Source organism: Ziziphus jujuba, chromosome 3 (assembly GCF_031755915.1).
Source record: "Ziziphus jujuba cultivar Dongzao chromosome 3, ASM3175591v1".
Lineage (NCBI taxonomy): Eukaryota > Viridiplantae > Streptophyta > Magnoliopsida > Rosales > Rhamnaceae > Ziziphus > Ziziphus jujuba.
In genome coordinates, this window is record NC_083381.1 from 23,020,160 (window position 1) to 23,038,034 (window position 17,875).

Here is a 17,875-nt window from a genome sequence, read left to right on the forward strand (position 1 = left end):
GGTACCTAACAAAATTTATCCAAAAAATAAAAACCATGGAAGAAGGAGGTAGGCAGTAGAGTAAATTAACAGAACCATTATTCATCAAAATAAATAAATAAAATAGCTACTATATATTAGTTAGTATGAAGAAAAATTTGTTTGCAATTAACAAAACCATTATTAATTTGTTAGGTTTTAGTTTAATTAATTAATCTCTTTTGGCTTTTAAAATAATAAAAACAAAACCCTATTTGGGAAAAAGTGAAATCACAAACAATAGAAATACTTTAATCAATGAAACTAAATATCTCAAATGCATGAGACAATGAAACTTTTACCAAACAACATGAAAATATTTCATTAGAAGTATAAGAACGTACAATCAATATTAATAGAGTAGAATTATTATCTTATGACAACCATATATATATATGATCATTTATACAAACAACCACAACATTTTTTCAGTAAATGATACAATAGGAAATTAAAATGCGTTCGTGTATATATATATATATATATATATATCTTAAAATAACACATGAGGAAGGCCAAAATTATTATTTTTAGAAACCATTAATTGGACCAACCCTTGTTCGTCCCTCTCATTTTCTAAGTTTAAATATATTATATTTGCGATTGTGCTTTTTCTCCATAATTTCAAATCTTGAAATGAGACACAGCATCAGTCCTACCAATGCCCTTATCAATGAAATACACTGTGTAGTCCCTCACTGTAGTTTTCCTGTACTTTGGAGAATTCTCTTCTGATAAAAGCTCTTTAATTACTAGGTCCATAAGGCTTTGAGGTTTCCAAAATTCTTGTACCGAAAAAGCTTGCATCTGATATTCTTGGACCTTTACGGTTTGCTACAACTATGTGTTCAACGTTTCTAAATCTATCATTTGATATTAGCTGAAATCCAAAAATAGATAAATAAATAAATAAAATTGAAATGAAGATCTGCATGCATATGATATAACAGCTGTGGATAACTGTTTTTCATAATTTTTTTTTTTAATCTTTTATCATATCATTTATATATATATATATATATATCCTGATCATCATATTTTGGATAACCTAACTTTATTATTTATATTATTTATATGTAGTGTTGATCACATCAAAATAAATAAAATAGGATATTCTTCACATGATAATTATTTATTATAGATATGTATTGAATAATCGATACCAATAATTCTACAAATCTCATACGAAGTTCATTTCCGAGTCTTATAATTATTGCGACCGGGGATCACTTATGCTGCATTAATTAACATTTTTCTAGATGGAAACTTATATATATATATATATATATATATATATATATATATATTTATATTTCAATCCATCAAAATTTACACTAATGATTTTTAATGTTCATTTATTATAGTGTTGGTATCAATATAACAATCTCTTAAAATGCCTAAAAAGTATTTTACTAAAATTACAATTTTTCAAAAACACCATCGACCTACAGCGTAGTATCAAAATATTGAAGGGGACAATAAAGAGAAAATGCCACCATACTGCCTAAATCGAATATTATTTTGAAAATTTATCAAAATTAAAGAGTGTTGAATGAAATTAACCTAAAAATAAAAAGATGAAAGTCTTTTGTTCCACTTTTCTCTATTTTTGTCTGATATAGAAGTCTACCCTATATTAAAAAAGTAGCTATATTTTTTTTACTTAATTGTTTTCGTTTCTTTGGTAATGTTTTTAAATGGTATGGAAACATATAAATGGTGGGCAAGGATAGACGATCCAAAATAAAAATCAATATGAAAATACGAAAGGAAAGAGTAAAATTAAAACTTGCCTGAAGAAGATCTCCAATGTTAATGACTAAAACCCCAGGCTCATAGGGTACCTCAATCCAATGGTTGTGGTGAAGAACATGGAGACCACAAATATGATCTTGAAGCAGCACAGTGAGGAAGCCACTATCAGAATGCTGGCTTGTTCCCATAGTGAGTTCTGGCTGTGGCCAAGCAGGATAGTAATGGCCTACAATTCCAAGGCCTTTTGCACAATCTACGTCATTCAAGTGGTTTGGCTTCAATCCGAGAGCCTCCGATAACAAGTCGAACAATAAAATTCCCAGTTTCATTATGTGTTTAGGGTACTCCATATGTATGTTTCTACATGTGGTAATGTAAGTTAATTGAGTAGATTAAAACGTGGCAATAGTGTAAGTGTATACATGCATACTTCTATTTTTTTTTCTTTTTTATTATTATTTTTTCCCCATATTTGAAATGGAGGGATTCGAACTCAAGAGAATTACTTTCAGAAGCAAGAATACAGATCCCTGTTAGTGCTTTTTTCATAAGTTCTTTTAATTACTTGTGCTTTAATTATTTAGCGCTTCATAAAAATTTTAAGTACGTAATGCTTTAATTAAAAACATAAACGGCTTTTTGTTTTCGGAAAATGTCTACCTTGATAATTATCATAAGGTAAAAGCATCTAAAATGCAATTTTTTTTTTCTTTTTTGGTTAATTCGAATTGTATACGCGAAAATTGATATCTAGCGACACTTATTTAGCGACGCTACGAAACAAACACGTCTGAAAAAACAAAACCGCGACTCTGAAGTTAATGCGTCAGTAAAAATTCAATAAATATACGACGTACTATATAGATTGTGCGTCGCCTGTTCTCTCCTCCACTTTTTTTTTTTAGTTCTTTTAATTAATCTTAATTTAACAACAAATAACCCATAAAGATATTAGAGCAACATAACTGAGGTTGATTTTTTTTTTTTCTTTTTTGTTATACGTGTAACAGGCGACCCACTAGTAAGATTGTGCGTCGCCTGTTCTCTTTTCACTTAATTTTTTTTAGATTTTTTAATCAATCTAATTTTATTTTAATAATAACAATCAATAAAAATATTAGTGCACCAAAACTGAGGTTTATATATATATATATATATATATAGTTAACAGGCGACGCACCAATAAGATTGTGCATCGCCTGTTCTTTTTTTTTTTCAATTTTTTTGTTTAAACATTTAAAAAAAAAAATCAAAATAGGACCATAACAAGAATTGAATCCAGAACCTCCTACACTCTCAAGAAATCACCACACCACTAGGCCAAATCACTTATATGTACTAATACAGCAAAAATTGGCTAATATAGTATTAGGCGATGCATTCCTCAACAAATGCGTCGCCTGTTCTTTTTTTTTTTTTTTCAATTTTTTTGGTTAAAAATTTAAAAAAAATAAAATCAAAATAGGACCATAACAAAAATTGAACCCAGGACCTCATACACTCTCAGGAAATCACCACACCACTAGGCCAAATCACTAATATGTACTAATACAGCAAACATTGGCTGATATAGTGTTAGGCGACGCATTATTGAATCAATGCGTCGCCAAATACAAGAACAGGCGACGCATTCCTCAACAAATGTGTCGCCTGTTCTTTTGTTTTTTTTCAATTTTTTTGTTTAAACATTTAAAAAAAATAAAATCAAAATCGGACCATAACAAGAATTGAACCCAAGACCTAATACACTCTCAGAAAATCACCACACCACTAGGCCAAATCACTTATTTGTACTAATACAGCAAACATTGGCTAATATAGTGTTAGGCGACGCATTATTGAATCAATGCGTCGCCAAATACAAGAAGAGGACGCATTCCTCAACAAATGCGTCGCTTGTTCTTTTTTTTTTTTCAATTTTTTTGTTTAAACATTTAAAAAAAATAAAATCAAAATCGGACCATAACAAAAATTGAACCCAGGACCTCATACACTCTTAGGAAATCACCACACCACTAAGCCAAATCACTTATATGTACTAATACAGCAAACATTGGCTAATATAGTGTTAGGCGACGCATTATTGAAATAATGCGTCGCCAAATACAAGAACAGGCGACGTATTCCTCAACAAATGCGTCGCCTGTTCTTTTTTTTTTTTTTCAATTTTTTTGTTTAAACATTTAAAAAAAATAAAATCAAAATCGAACCATAACAAGAATTGAACCAGGACCTCATACACTCTTAAGAAATCACCACACCACTAGGCCAAATCACTTATATGTACTAATATAGCAAACATTGGCTAATATAGTGTTAGGCGACTCATTATTGAATCAATGCGTCGCTAAATACGCATTCCTCAACAAATGCGTCGCCTGTTCTTTTTTTTTTCAATTTTTTTGTTTAAACATTTAAAAAAAATAAAATCAAAATTTAACCATAACAAGAATTGAACCCAAGACCTCATACACTCTCAGGAAATCACCACACCACTAGGCCAAATCACTTATTTGTACTACTACAGCAAACATTGGCTAATATAGTCTTAGGCGACGCATTATTGAATCAATGCGTCGCCAAATGCGTCGCCTGTTCTTTTTTTTTCAATTTTTTTGTTTAAACATTTAAAAAAAATAAAATCAAAATAGGACCATAACAAGAATTGAACCAAGACCTCATACATTCTAAGGAAATCACCACACCACTAAGCCAAATCACTTATATGTACTAAAATAGCAAACATTGGCTAATATAGTGTTAGGCGACGCATTATTGAATCAATGTGTCGCCAAATACAAGAACAGGCGACGCATTCCTCAACAAATGCGTCGCCTGTTCTTTTTTTTTTTTTCAATTTTTTTGTTTAAACATTTAAAAAAAAATAAAATCAAAATCATTTCAATTTTTTTGTTTAAACATTTAAAAAAAAATAAAATCAAAATCAGACCATAACAAGAATTGAACCCAGGACCTCATACACTCTCAGGAAATCACCACACCACTAGGCCAAATCACTTATATGTACTCATACAGCAAAAATTGGCTAATAGAGTGTTAGGCGACGCATTATTGAAACAATGCGTCGCCAAATACAAGAACGACGTATTCCTCAACAAATGCGTCGCCTGTTCTTTTTTTTTTTTTCAATTTTTTTGTTTAAACATTTAAAAAAAATAAAATCAAAATCGAACCATAACAAGAATTGAACCCAAGACCTCATACACTCTCAGGAAATCACCACACCACTAGGCCAAATCACTTATTTGTACTAATACAGCAAACATTGGCTAATATAGTGTTAGGCGACGCATTATTAAAACAATGCGTCGCCAAATACAAGAATAGGCGACGCATTCCTCAACAAATGTGTCGCCTGTTCTTTGTTTTTTTTCAATTTTTTTGTTTAAACATTTAAAAAAAATAAAATCAAAATAGGACCATAACAAGAATTGAACCCAGGACCTCATACACTCTGAAGAAATCACCACACCACTAGGCCAAATCACTTATATGTACTATTACAGCAAAAATTGGCTAATAAAGTGTTAGGCGACGCATTATTGAAATAATGCGTCGCCAAATACAAGAACAGGCGACGCATTCTTCAACAAATGCGTCGCCTGTTCCTTTTTTTTTTCAATTTTTTTGTTTAAACATTTAAAAAAAAAAAAATCAAAATAGGACCATAACAAGAATTGAACCCAAGACCTCCTACACTCTCAAGAAATCACGACACCACAGGCAATCCTTCTTGAAGAGAATACGTCGCCTATTCTCTCAATTAACAAAAACAAAAATTTTGAAAGACATGCAAATTTTATAAAGAATAAAGGTGTACTTGAAAAACAGAAAAATAAACAGCAATCTTCGATATTTTGCTTCGCATTTTTAAGAAATATTTTCAGTTTTTATTTGTAGTTGAAAAATAAAAATATTAATCAAAGAAAAAAAATGCAATTGGGAGAAAAGGCCCGTTCTTGCCATTTTTTGAAAATTTTTGGCGCGTTTTTAAATTTTTACGCGCTCCTTTAAATCCATTTTTTCTTTTTTAAAACTACATCAAGTACACCACCTAATCGATATTAGATTTGGAAGCAATCTAAGAGAGACTTGAAGAGTGAGATATTCCAGGTTTCATTTTTCATTTGCCTACGTTGTCGTCGGCCGAGAAGCTAGATTTCTCTTTGTCGCCCTCGTGATTTTTTGGTTTTCTTCTTTCTTTATCTCCATCGTTTAGGTGAGTTTCTTTTTTCTTAACATGAGTGGGTTGTTTTTTTTTTTTTTTTTTTTTCATTTTAACTGCAGCTTAGGTTCATTGGGTTTTATTAATCTTGCTTTTTTAGAAATTATGTTTGTGATATTGCTTGACATTATTTTGCTAAGTTCAACAAGTATTTTGTGTTGAAGATTAACTTGAATCAAGATGGTCTATTGTTTTAACTTCACCACAACATCGTACGGTTGTTGAAGAAGATGTTCTTGGAGATACAAAGATGGCTCACAATCCATTTGTCATATAGTTGCCAAGTGTCGATGAAAATGATAATGAGGATGAATGTGAGAGTGACTATGTTTGTAATGACTGTGAAGGGAGAAATGTGATTCGTCAAATCTTAAGAACAATGGTAATATTTTTTAAATTTTCATTTATACTAAATTACAAATTTAATAATGATTAATATTTTATTTATTTTGCATAAGTGCTAATAACTTTTTTAATGTTTCCATATGCAGTATGAGGATGTAATATCGTCAACAAGAGGTCAACTTTCATCTCAATGAATATGCATTCATGGAAGTTTAATTAATATTAAATTTGTTATGAAAAATACAATAGCTTACAAATTATGTAAAAATATATCAATGAGATGATATTTAATTTATTTGATAATTAATTTGTTATGACAAAATATTTATTTAAAATTTTTGTATTCTATTTATTTTGGATGAAGCTAGTTTTCATTTTTTTGTATTTTAATTATTTTTATATTTTTACTATTTTAATCACTTTTCACAAAATTAAAAAAAATTAAAAAAAAAAGAAGGGGCGACGCATTAAGAAATAATGCGTCGCTAAAAGTGTCGATCCGTCGTTAAATAGGCGACTCTATTAATGCGTCTCTAAATAGGCAATTCTACTAATGCGTCGCTAAATAGTCAACTCTATTAATGAGTCGCTAAATAGGCGATTCTATTAATGCGTCGCTAAATAGTCACTTTATTAATGCGTCGCTAAATAGACGACTCTACTAATGGGTCGCTAAATAGTAAAATGCGTCGCTAAATAGGCGACACTAATAATGCGTCGCTAAATAGTCAATGCGTCGCTAAATAGGCGACTCTATTAATGCGTCGCTAAAAGTAAATATGAGTCGCTAAAAAGTCAAAGATAGGCGACTCTTATAATGCGTCGCTAGTTGTCTTATAGATTTAGCGACAAGACGTTAGGCGACACCGTGCGATACGTCGTTATTTATTTTGTGCGACGCATTTATTGCGTCAGTTATCAACGCGATTCTAGTAGTGACGTACTTTTTGTTTTTTGGCCCGCATGCCTATTTTCTCAAATACTAATTATTAGCTCTCTGCCAAACATGGACTAAGTTCTCTCTCTCTCCAACACATAAAAGCATTGAAAGCATAAAATCTTAAAGTGTAACATATATATATATATATATATAAGAAAAATTCTATGGTGTAGATTATATTTAAATTGATATTTTAAAAAAAAAATATCGATTTTTACTGTGTATGTATATATAGCATATACATGATATTTTTTTTTTTAAATATCGATTTAGATGTAGTCCGTATCATAAAATTATTCTATATAAAATTTTAAAACGACTTAAAAATTGATCAAGTTTATTTTTTAAAAACATTATATAATCTAATTAATTAGTTACCTAGTTACCTGCAGACCTCAGGCAAATCTTAAGGCTTAGGAGGATTAGGAGCCACTCTCAATAAAAACGAGTCCCTCCAATTTATTGATGGAGCTTTGTACAGATAATAGTTGCTATTATGAACAAATGGTCTCATGGTATCCCTTGTGTAAAACTGTTTCCTCATCTCAGTTTCTTGCTCATTAAACCGAAGCACTCCCTCTTTCATCTCCTCTATAACACTCTCAGGGATTCCATGGTTCACAATTTGAAAGAAACCCCAAGTTTCCGACGCTACTTGTACTCTTTCAATTATCTCCTTTCGTCGGACATTATCATCTAGGGCTCCCATGTCTATAACTGGAATGCTAAACTTGCTTCCATCCATAGAAACCGAGCTCTCGTTGAAGTATTCATTGGGCGCACAATGGAAAATTGGAGGGATCTGAGTAACCCCAGCATCAACAAGTCCTTTAACACCAAATTTTGTTTCATCAAAAGCTTTCAGTTCACTTATTCGACCATACTCAGCTTCACTGAAAACGAATTTGCTGGTAGCCACCATTTTTCTTTTTTCTCTTCTTTTTTTATTTTTTATTTTTTTTTATTTTTATTTAGTCTCTCGATCAGTTCTATTCCGAGTTTATGGTTAAATAAGGAAATGAGCAAAGCTCTTATTTCATTTTATTATTATTATTATTATTTTTTAATTTATTTTTGAGTTCACGTTGATTTTCTAAATTATTTGGAAGCGGCATCATGGGATTATGGGACCAGCTGCAGAAAATTAAACAAGAAAGTATCTTTTGCATATCTTTATCAATGAACAAAATTGATATTTGAAATATTATACTTTTATTATTATTATTATTATTATTAAATGCATTCTACTCCTATGTTATTTAAAAGAATATGATTGGCAAGTATCACGATAATCCATTAGATATTGGTATTTATTTTTAATTTTATTCATAATGAACATAGGATGTTATGAGTTTTAGTCAAAAATAGAAGAGGCTGGCAAAAATTCACTGTATCTTGACCATTGGAGAAAATAATATGGCAGGCGCAAGTATATTGTTAATCCATTAAATACTAGTATTATGTTTTAATTTTATTTAAAAAATAGAATATTATTTGGATCTTTAGTCAAATAAAAAAATTGACGAGGCTGTTAAATTGATAGCGTTTCAATCATTATAGAAAAGGATAGGGTAAATTACAGAAACTTACCCTCTAGTTTTTCAAATATACCATTCAATTTTCAATTTTTGTAGATTCTTATGTTTGAGTTTTAAAAGCGTTGCAATGGCTACCCTTTTTAAGTTAATCAAGTGCTATTTACAGGCTTGATCATAATAAAATCACTATTTAAACGTTGATTAGCATATTTTCCGTTTTCCAAGTTGCAAAAACTGAAAAATAAAGGGCATGTGTAAAGGGGCAAAAAAAAAAAAAAAAAAATTGAAACTATAGGGTAAGTTTGTATAATTTACCACCAAAAAGATATTTTTGGTAATAACCTGTTAGGTGCAACTCTCTCCATAACGCATCAATGTGAGAAATTCTTAGACATGCAGTACGCATTACCACTCATATTTTTTTTTAAAATATAAGTTTGGCCATCAACAAAATATACCCAAAAAAAAGCCCAAAAACCCCACGTGAACAACACATTTATTCCATGAGATGGAGACCCAAATAGTGGTCCATTTTAACTATGGGCTGGGCTAATTCAAATCTTGAAATGGTCCAAGACGGAGGTACCATCAAGGCCTTTGTTATTAAAATATGTAGCAAAGTCTCTTACCGTTGTTTCTCTATACTTCGGAGGATTGTCTTCTGATAACAGCTCTTTAATAGGTCCATACAGCTTCAATGTTGGCAGCGTTCCAGTGGAAAATAGGCTTGCAACTGATATTCGTGGACCTACACGTTTTGCTACAACTCTGTGTACACTGCTTTTGAATCTGTCGTTTGATACTAGCTGAAACCACAATTATTGAAGTTAAACACATGAACTATTTAGTTTATTTATTAACTACAGAGCAAGCTATGGTAGACGACGTTATCCAATTTATATTTGAGCTTCTCAGGCTTAATTACAAGTAATTTATGAAGTATATTATTGAATTATATGTAACAGAGCACCAAGGGTCCAACATAAACTATGCGCTACTCCATCACAGGAAAATTATTTATATATATGTTCTATAATTTGTTGTGTTATTCAACTTATATGGAATTGTATAAATGTAATGAAAATGACTTGTAACACTTGCCTGAAGAAGATCTCCTATGTTAATGACAAGAGCCCCAGGATGATAAGGTATGTCAATCCAACGGTTGTGACGAAGAACTTGAAGACCACCAATATGATCTTGAAGCAGCACGGTGAGGAAGCTAGCATCAGCATGCTGGCTTGCTCCTAAAGTGAGCTCTGGCTGTGGGCATGGAGGAAAGTAATGGCATAAGACTGCAAGCCCTTCTGCACAATCAATGTCATTCAAATGATTCGGCTTCAGTCCAAGTGACTCCGATAACAACTCCAACAATAAAATTCCCAGTTTCACTACTTGTTTTGAATACTCCACAAGTATGTCTCTGCAAGTTGTAATCTAAATTTTTAAGTACATCAACAGGATGGAATAAGGTATATGTATTTTAAGTTAAGTACATCAACAGAGTGGAATAAGGTATGTGTATACATGTATGCTTCATTTCTTTTTCCTAGTATTTTCAACCTTCAAAGAAATACTATATTTAAGGTGGACATTTTTAATACAATATTAATAGTTACTTTTGATTTTGATAAATATTATGAGAACTGCCTCATTTCTTATTTCAGAACATAACCTCTTTTTTTTATTATCTTTTCTTTAGGTTCATGTAGAGTCATTTTCTATATGTGTTTAGACTATAGTCAATAGTTAATTCTGTTAATTATAATTATAATGGTCTTTTTATTTTTGTGTGAAAATCACAAATTAGTTATTATTACTAATTGTAATAATCCAATATGCAACTACATAATTGATTCTATGTATGCATATACGCAGTTGGGCCCTGCATATCGTTGCATCTTTCAAAAATGTTGCCATTTGAAGTTGAATTTGGACTCCACAATTTTTTTTTTTGGAAAAAAAAAAATTACTTTTCCCATACTTGAAACAACACTACTACAAAGTCCTAGCCCGCACCCATTAAAACTCTCCCACGTGGCATTTCTTTATAGATGTGATCAGCTGGGATAAACTCATAAATATTTGCAGAGTAACATGACAGTGTTTAATTGGCTGATTATTTTAACTATGATCAATCATAGTTCATCTAGTCATACATTAAAACTTACAAATGGTGAAAAAAAAAGAAAAAAAGACTCTTTTTTAAAAATTTTTATTGATAGCCTCTTCTATTAAAAAAAGAAAAAAAAAAAAAAAAAAAAAAAAACAGAGGCTGCTGCTTCCATATCATAAACACAAAAAGTATTGAAGATAAACACAAACATAAATTAAGCATATATCATCTATATACTCATTCTTCTTTCTTCATTAATAAAAATTTATTGAGGATTTGACCACGATCAAGTTATATCTATCAATAAATCAATTATATCTGGCAATAATATGACTTATTAACGGATATAATTTAATTCTGAACAAAAACTTGACTGGAATTTTTGGATAAGAGAAAAGTTAAATAATTGTCTATGTATCTTGAATTGGTAAAGTTATTTTACAGAAGCATAAAATTATAATCTTACCTGCAGACCTCAGGCAAATCTTCGAACTGGGGAGATTTAGGAGCCATTCTACATAGAAAAGTGTCTCTCCAATTTGCCGATGGAGCTTTATACAGATCAAAATTGCTATTGTAATAAACTGGTCTCTTGCTATCCCTTGTATAAAACTGTTTCCTCACCTCAATATCTTGCTCATGAAAGCGAAGCACTCCTTCTCTCATCTCCTTCATAACACTCAAAGGGATTCCATGGTTGACAATTTGGAAGAAACCCCAAGTTTCTGATGCTTCTCGTACTTCTTCAACAACATTCTCTTTCCGCCGGACTGGATCATCTTCAAAAAGGCATCCAAGGTCTACAATTGGAATGCTAAACTGTGTTTCATCTTCGGAAACTGAGCTTCCATTGAAGTATTCGTCGGATGTATGATGGAAAATACGAGGGATCTCTGTAATGCCAGAATCAACGAGTCCTTTAACACCAGCTTTTGATTCATCGAAAGCTTTCACTTCGCTTGCTCGATCATACTCTGCCTTCAGTTTGTCTGAAACTTCACTAATGTCTAATTTGCTCGTTGCCACCATCTTTCTTTTAATTTCCTAGTTTTCACAAACACTTAATTGGGTTGTCTTTTGAGATTCTATATATATTCGGATTTTATGGCTGAATGAAGAAATGAGCAAAGCCTTTTTTTTTTGTTTTTTTTTTTGGGGGGGGGGGGGGGGATATTTTTTGGGGGGGGGGGGGGGGATATTTCATGTTAATTAATATATATCTATTATTATTATCTCTTTTAATAATTTGAGCACATATTTTGTAAAATATTTGGTGCCGGCCATGATGTTATTAATTATAAATTGTAACAAATTAAAATTAAAGCGTTTAAATTGCAACAAATTGTATTTAAAATTCGGTTAAATATGACAGATTGGTTTATTTTGGTTAGTCAAAAAAATCCAAAATACAACAAATTAAATTTTTTTAAGGCCCAAATGAAAATGTTTTAAATTTAAAGGGCAAAAATAGAACTTCATTAAAGTAAAAAATTACCTATTTTATAACTTTATTCACATAGAAATGGAATATTTTTTCTTTTTGTTCAATATAAAATAAACAAGGCTTTGAAAAATTGTCGTCCGGATCAATATTTAATATTTAACTAAAGTGCTAAAAGATGAAGAAATTCTAACTTAATAATAGAAAAATATTTGTCCAATAATTGGGACTATACAATTGACGATGGATCCTTTTTCCCCTGTTTTTACTTTTTCTTTCTTTTTATTTATTTACTTTAGAACAAGAGAAAATTCAATTTTTATTGAAGCGAAGCAAAAGTGATAAGCCATATTTTTTTTTGCCAATTCAGGCTGTTTATCAAAATCCCAAGATAAGGTAACAAACCCCTAAGAAACTTCCTTGCAATCCAATCGATTGCCACATTGCAATTTCTTGGCACCCGTCGGAAATTACGATACAAAAAGATCAAGGGAGATTTTGTGTCCCATTTTTTGTCTTTATTTTTTTAAATTTTTATTTCATATATTAAAAGCAATTATTTTATTTTATTTTACCTTAGTTTACTCTATTTCTTTGATATTGTTTTTAAACGAGTGGGGACATCATGATGTGCCTTTTATTGCATTAAACAGCTTGTTTTTCAATAGATTCCACGCAATCATCTCAAAAAATTAAAATTGTTTTAGACAAGGTCCCAAGTTCGAATTACCCACCGTTAGTAAGAGAAAAAGAACATGAATATGCTTAAAATAGACCATGAGAGAGGACAAAATTATTGATTTTAGAAACCATTAATTGGGCTGATTCTTGTTCATCCCTTTGCTAAGATACTTCAAATCTTTAAATTATTAAGGATGTAGGAATCCCGTTTTTATATATTTGGTTCCGTTCTTTTTCCTTAACCAAAAAAAAAAAAAAATAATAAAAAAAAATAAAAAAAATGAAGCAACTTAGCTAGTAATCCTATTTACCAAAAAAACTTAGCTATAATCCATAAGCCTTAACCTAAGGAATAATGATATAGAGATCCAAACTCAAATAGATTGCACCAGAAATCAATGGCTATGTTAGTGGAACTGTTTCTACAGAGAATACAAAATGCTTTAAAAAATTGATTGAATTTCCATCATTCTATTATTACTATTCATGAAAATAATGAATATTTAACTAAACAGCTAAATTTTATCCAAGTAATTAAAGAGTTTTTTTCCGATTAATTTTCTGTTTTAAGTCATACATAGGAGAGTTTATTGCCTAAAAAAATGAAGAAATTGTGACTTGATAATCGAGAATAACCGATTTGAAATTTATCTATATATATGTTTATTTGGTTGCATTTTTATCCGATCTGTTTGTTTAAAAAATCAGTAACATCTTTTTTTTTTTTTTTCCCTCTGTTTTACCTTTCTTTTCTTTTTTTAATTTTTGCAAAATTAATGTGGGACCGTATAGGTGATAAACATTGACTCAACAAAGAGAAATGAATCCTGCAATTTGTTTAAAAAAAATCCCCTGCTAGTTTTCGGTTAATAATTTTAATAGCCAGTTCTAGTTTTTTTTTTTTTTTTTTTTTTCAACTTCATGTCTTTTCTTACAAATATATATATACATATATAAATAAACATATACATATATAGACCTATATAAATGCAACAAATTTTTTAAACCGTCGTCAATATTATATACAAAAATAATCGTTTTATAGAAATCATTGTTTTTGAAAACATTCGCACTGTAACAAAATGCAAACGTCTACACCATAAAATTCTCGTTTACATATATATAAATATATATATTGTAAATTATGCAAATTTTACATTAAAAATTCTATAAACTCAACTATATTCCCAATGTAACAAAACTTAGAAAGATTACTTTATTAATTTGTCTCAAATCCATAAGAGACAGTGTCAGTATTGCTATCAAGTTTCAAATCTTGAAATGAGGCAAAACAGGAGTTCCATCAAGGCCATTCTGGTGCAAATATGCAACATAGTCTCTTACTGTAGTTTGCCTATACTTTGGAGGATTATCTTCTGACAACAACTCCTTAATAGGTCCATAGAGCTTTGGAATTGGCAACTTTCCTGTGGAAAAAAAGCTTACAACTGATATTCTTGGACCTTCACGGTTCGCTAGAACTCTGTGTTCACTGCTTTTGAGTTTATCATTTGATATTAGCTGAAACACAAACAAAAAATAGCAGGAGACATTACATATTAAACAAATATATGTATATGTAGTCAATCTCAAACGAGATCAACCAAGTATCTCATTAAGTCAACTTTAGTCAATCTTATACAACTTTAGATAAGAGTTATGCTTGGTCAGGAATGTGTTAATATTTTAAATACTAAAGATGCCACCTTAATTAGTAATTTACAAGATCAATTAAATAAGTACTTTTTTTCTTTTTTTATAATTAGTGCTCTGTTTTCAATTTTAAAAGAGCATTATTTAAGAACGGTTTTAAAAATAATATGCAATACAAGCAAGGTTCTAAAATGATTGTTCTCTTTTGGCCTGAAACTAACCGTTCTCTTTTAGTGTTAGATGCTGCTTAATTAACTTTATTCAATGTAAAAGGATCTATTAATCCATCAAACACTCATAGTTACATACACCTAACTAATTTCATGTCTATTTTATTTTTGTGTTAGTATTACTATAACATAAATTAGAATTCAAGTTATGTTCCAAAAGCACCATATACAGCTATAAACAAATCAACATTAGTTTAAAAATTCCAAAATTAGATAAAGGTGTTGAATGAAAAAACCGAAAAAATAAAAATAATTAAAAAAAATCCATATGGTAACTTTTAAACTAACACTTGCCTGAAGAAGATCTCCTATATTAACGACTAAAGCACCAGGCTTATAAGGTATGTCAATCCAATGGTTTTGATGGAGAACTTGAGACCACCAATATGATCTTGAAGCACCACACTGATAAAGCTATTATCAGAATGCTTGCTCGTTCCCTTAGTCAGTTCTGGCTGTGGGCATGAAGGATAGTAATGGCATAAAATGGCAAGCCCCTCTGCACAATCAATGTCCTTCAAGTGGTTCGGCTTCAATCCAAGTGCCTCCGATAACAGCTCCAACAATAAAATTCCTACTTTCATTATTTTCTCCGAATACACCACAAGTATGTCTCTGCGAGTTATATAAATTTTGATAAGAACATGAAGAGGGTAACGGTACGCAATAGTTAGTTATTCTTGGGTTTTAGTATTCCATCCAATTTTGGGACAAAAGTATTATTGAAATCATAAACTCAAATTAAAACGTATTGGGTTTTTTCTGTCCTCTTTTTCCTATCCCCATCCATGGCCATTAATTATATAACACATCATTGCATTGAAAAACATTAACAAAGAAAAAGTAAATTTAAGCGAAAAAGATTAACTATAATTTAAGATGAAATGAGATTCTATCAATAATCGAACAGAACATAAAAAAAGATACAAAAGATCCTTATCCATCATTGAATTACCTGCAAACCTCAGGCAAGTCTTCTGGCTTTGGAGGATTAGGAGCCATTACAGAAAAAAATGAGTCCCTCCAATTTGTTGATGGCGCTTTATACAGATCAAAGTTGCTGTTGTAAACCACAGGTCTCATTGGATCTCTGGTATAAAACTGTTTCTTCACCTCAGTATCTTGCTCATGAAACCTAAGAACCCCTTTCTTAATTTCCTCCATAACACTCTCAGGTATTCCATGGTTCACAATTTGAAAGAAACCCCAAGTTTCTGATGCTTCTCTTACTCTTTCAACGATCTCTTTCCGTCGAACATGATCATCTTCGAAAATGCCTCCCAAGTCTATAACCGGAATGCTAAACTGTTTTCCATCTTCAGAAGCTGAGCTCTCATCCAAGTGTTCATCATCCAGACGATAGAAAATACGAGGGATCTCTGCAACACCTGCATCAACAAGTCCTTTAACACCTGCTTTTGTTTCATCAAAAGCTTTCACTTCACTTGCTCGATTACACTCGGTTTTCTTCAATTTCTCTGAACCTGCACTAGTATCCAATTTGCTGGTAGCCACCATTTTCCTCTTTCCTTAGTTTTCTCAAACAATTTTTTAGGGTATGTCTTAGATTGTTCAATTTTGATTTTATGTATGGTGATTTGAGGAAATGATCAGAGCAATATTGTTCTGTTCTTTTCTTTTTTAAATTTTCAAGTTGACAAATATTATTATATACGTAACTCACGGTGGTTTTTCAAAGCCATCATCATGGATTTTATTTATTTATTTATTTTCCATATGCTGGGGTTAGGAAGGTGCTGTTTGTCACTACTGACCCATACTGATGATCATCAATAACCATATGACACTTGCTAATTGGCAATTGTGTATTGATTTTTTTATTCTAAAACCTAATTTGGGAAAGTGAGAACAGCCAATTAAATTATGGATCCCATTTTTCCATAAATCCACCGTCCAATAGGTCTTCAATAAGTTGATTTTGACATTTTGTGCAATCTTTTAGGGTGGCAATGGGATTATGGGACCAGCTGTAGAAAATCAGTACCTGATATGCTTTTGTTTACTTAAATAACGTGGCAAGATTTACTTTCATGAATTTGGATTATTGACTTTGGTCCACCATTACTTTTTAATTTTTCTATAGAACAATTCACAAATAGTGAGGCAAAAGAGAAATAATTTTAACGGTGATTATTAACCTGCACAAATGGTACGAGTCCAATTTGTTGTTTGCAATTTCCTTTTTTTATTATTATTTGAATTGATAGGTTCAATGCATTTGCGGATAAAAGCACATGCGTCAACTGGACTAAAATATGCCACATGCGTCAACTGGACCAAAATATGCCAAGTTACTTATGCTGCATCGTCACAACCTGTGATAGGGTAGCTTGTTTGAAACTTGGAATAGATAATTAACGAGACCCTGAACTCGAATAATCCACTAAATTTCCTTTTACACCAAAAAAAAAAAAAAAAAAAAAATCCACTAAATTTCCATTGACAAGACAAATATGTTTTTTTTTTTTCTTTTTTTCCAACGAGCATGATACTGCAAGTAAATATATCAGTTATATCTAATAACGTGCTAGGTATAAAATTCAATTTTATTCATTAAAAAAATAAGGACATTTCTTTGTAATTAATTTAATTCATAATAGAGAATTCCAGCCGGATAAATTAAAAAATACGAAATACAATATTCTATATTTGCTTAACCAGAGAGATTTTGAATTTTGATTGGCACGTGGTAAGACCCAAAAGATTTTTCTTTTTCTTTTTCTTTTTCAAGTTATCTATAGGAGAATTTATTCTCTGTTCTACTTTCTTTTCTTCCTTATTTCTTCAAAATTTTTAGGAGACCATATAAACGATAGACTAGACAAAAACCAATTATACATTTGCATTGAGATATCGGAGCCATCAATATTAAAAGTTTACTTAAATCTAAA

At 30.8% G+C, this 17,875-nt stretch overlaps 1 protein-coding gene and 2 pseudogenes across 1 annotated transcript; all 3 read right to left on the reverse strand.

Moving 5' to 3' along the window:
- Positions 1-642: 642 nt before the first annotated feature.
- On the reverse strand, positions 643-8,226 carry LOC107422944 (1-aminocyclopropane-1-carboxylate oxidase homolog 3-like; annotated as a pseudogene).
- An 896-nt stretch (positions 8,227-9,122) lies between these two features.
- LOC107422929 (1-aminocyclopropane-1-carboxylate oxidase homolog 3-like) lies at positions 9,123-12,111 on the reverse strand. The gene is made up of 3 exons (XM_048477235.2): positions 11,425-12,111; positions 9,944-10,265; positions 9,123-9,648 (listed from the first exon to the last, which is right to left on the reverse strand). The coding sequence occupies exons 1-3, from the start codon at positions 11,985-11,987 to the stop codon at positions 9,397-9,399; spliced, it is 1,137 nt and encodes a 378-aa protein (XP_048333192.2). The 5' UTR covers positions 11,988-12,111; the 3' UTR covers positions 9,123-9,396.
- Positions 12,112-14,342: 2,231 nt separating this feature from the next.
- On the reverse strand, positions 14,343-16,623 carry LOC107422954 (1-aminocyclopropane-1-carboxylate oxidase homolog 3-like; annotated as a pseudogene).
- Between the last annotated feature and the right edge of the window lie 1,252 nt (positions 16,624-17,875).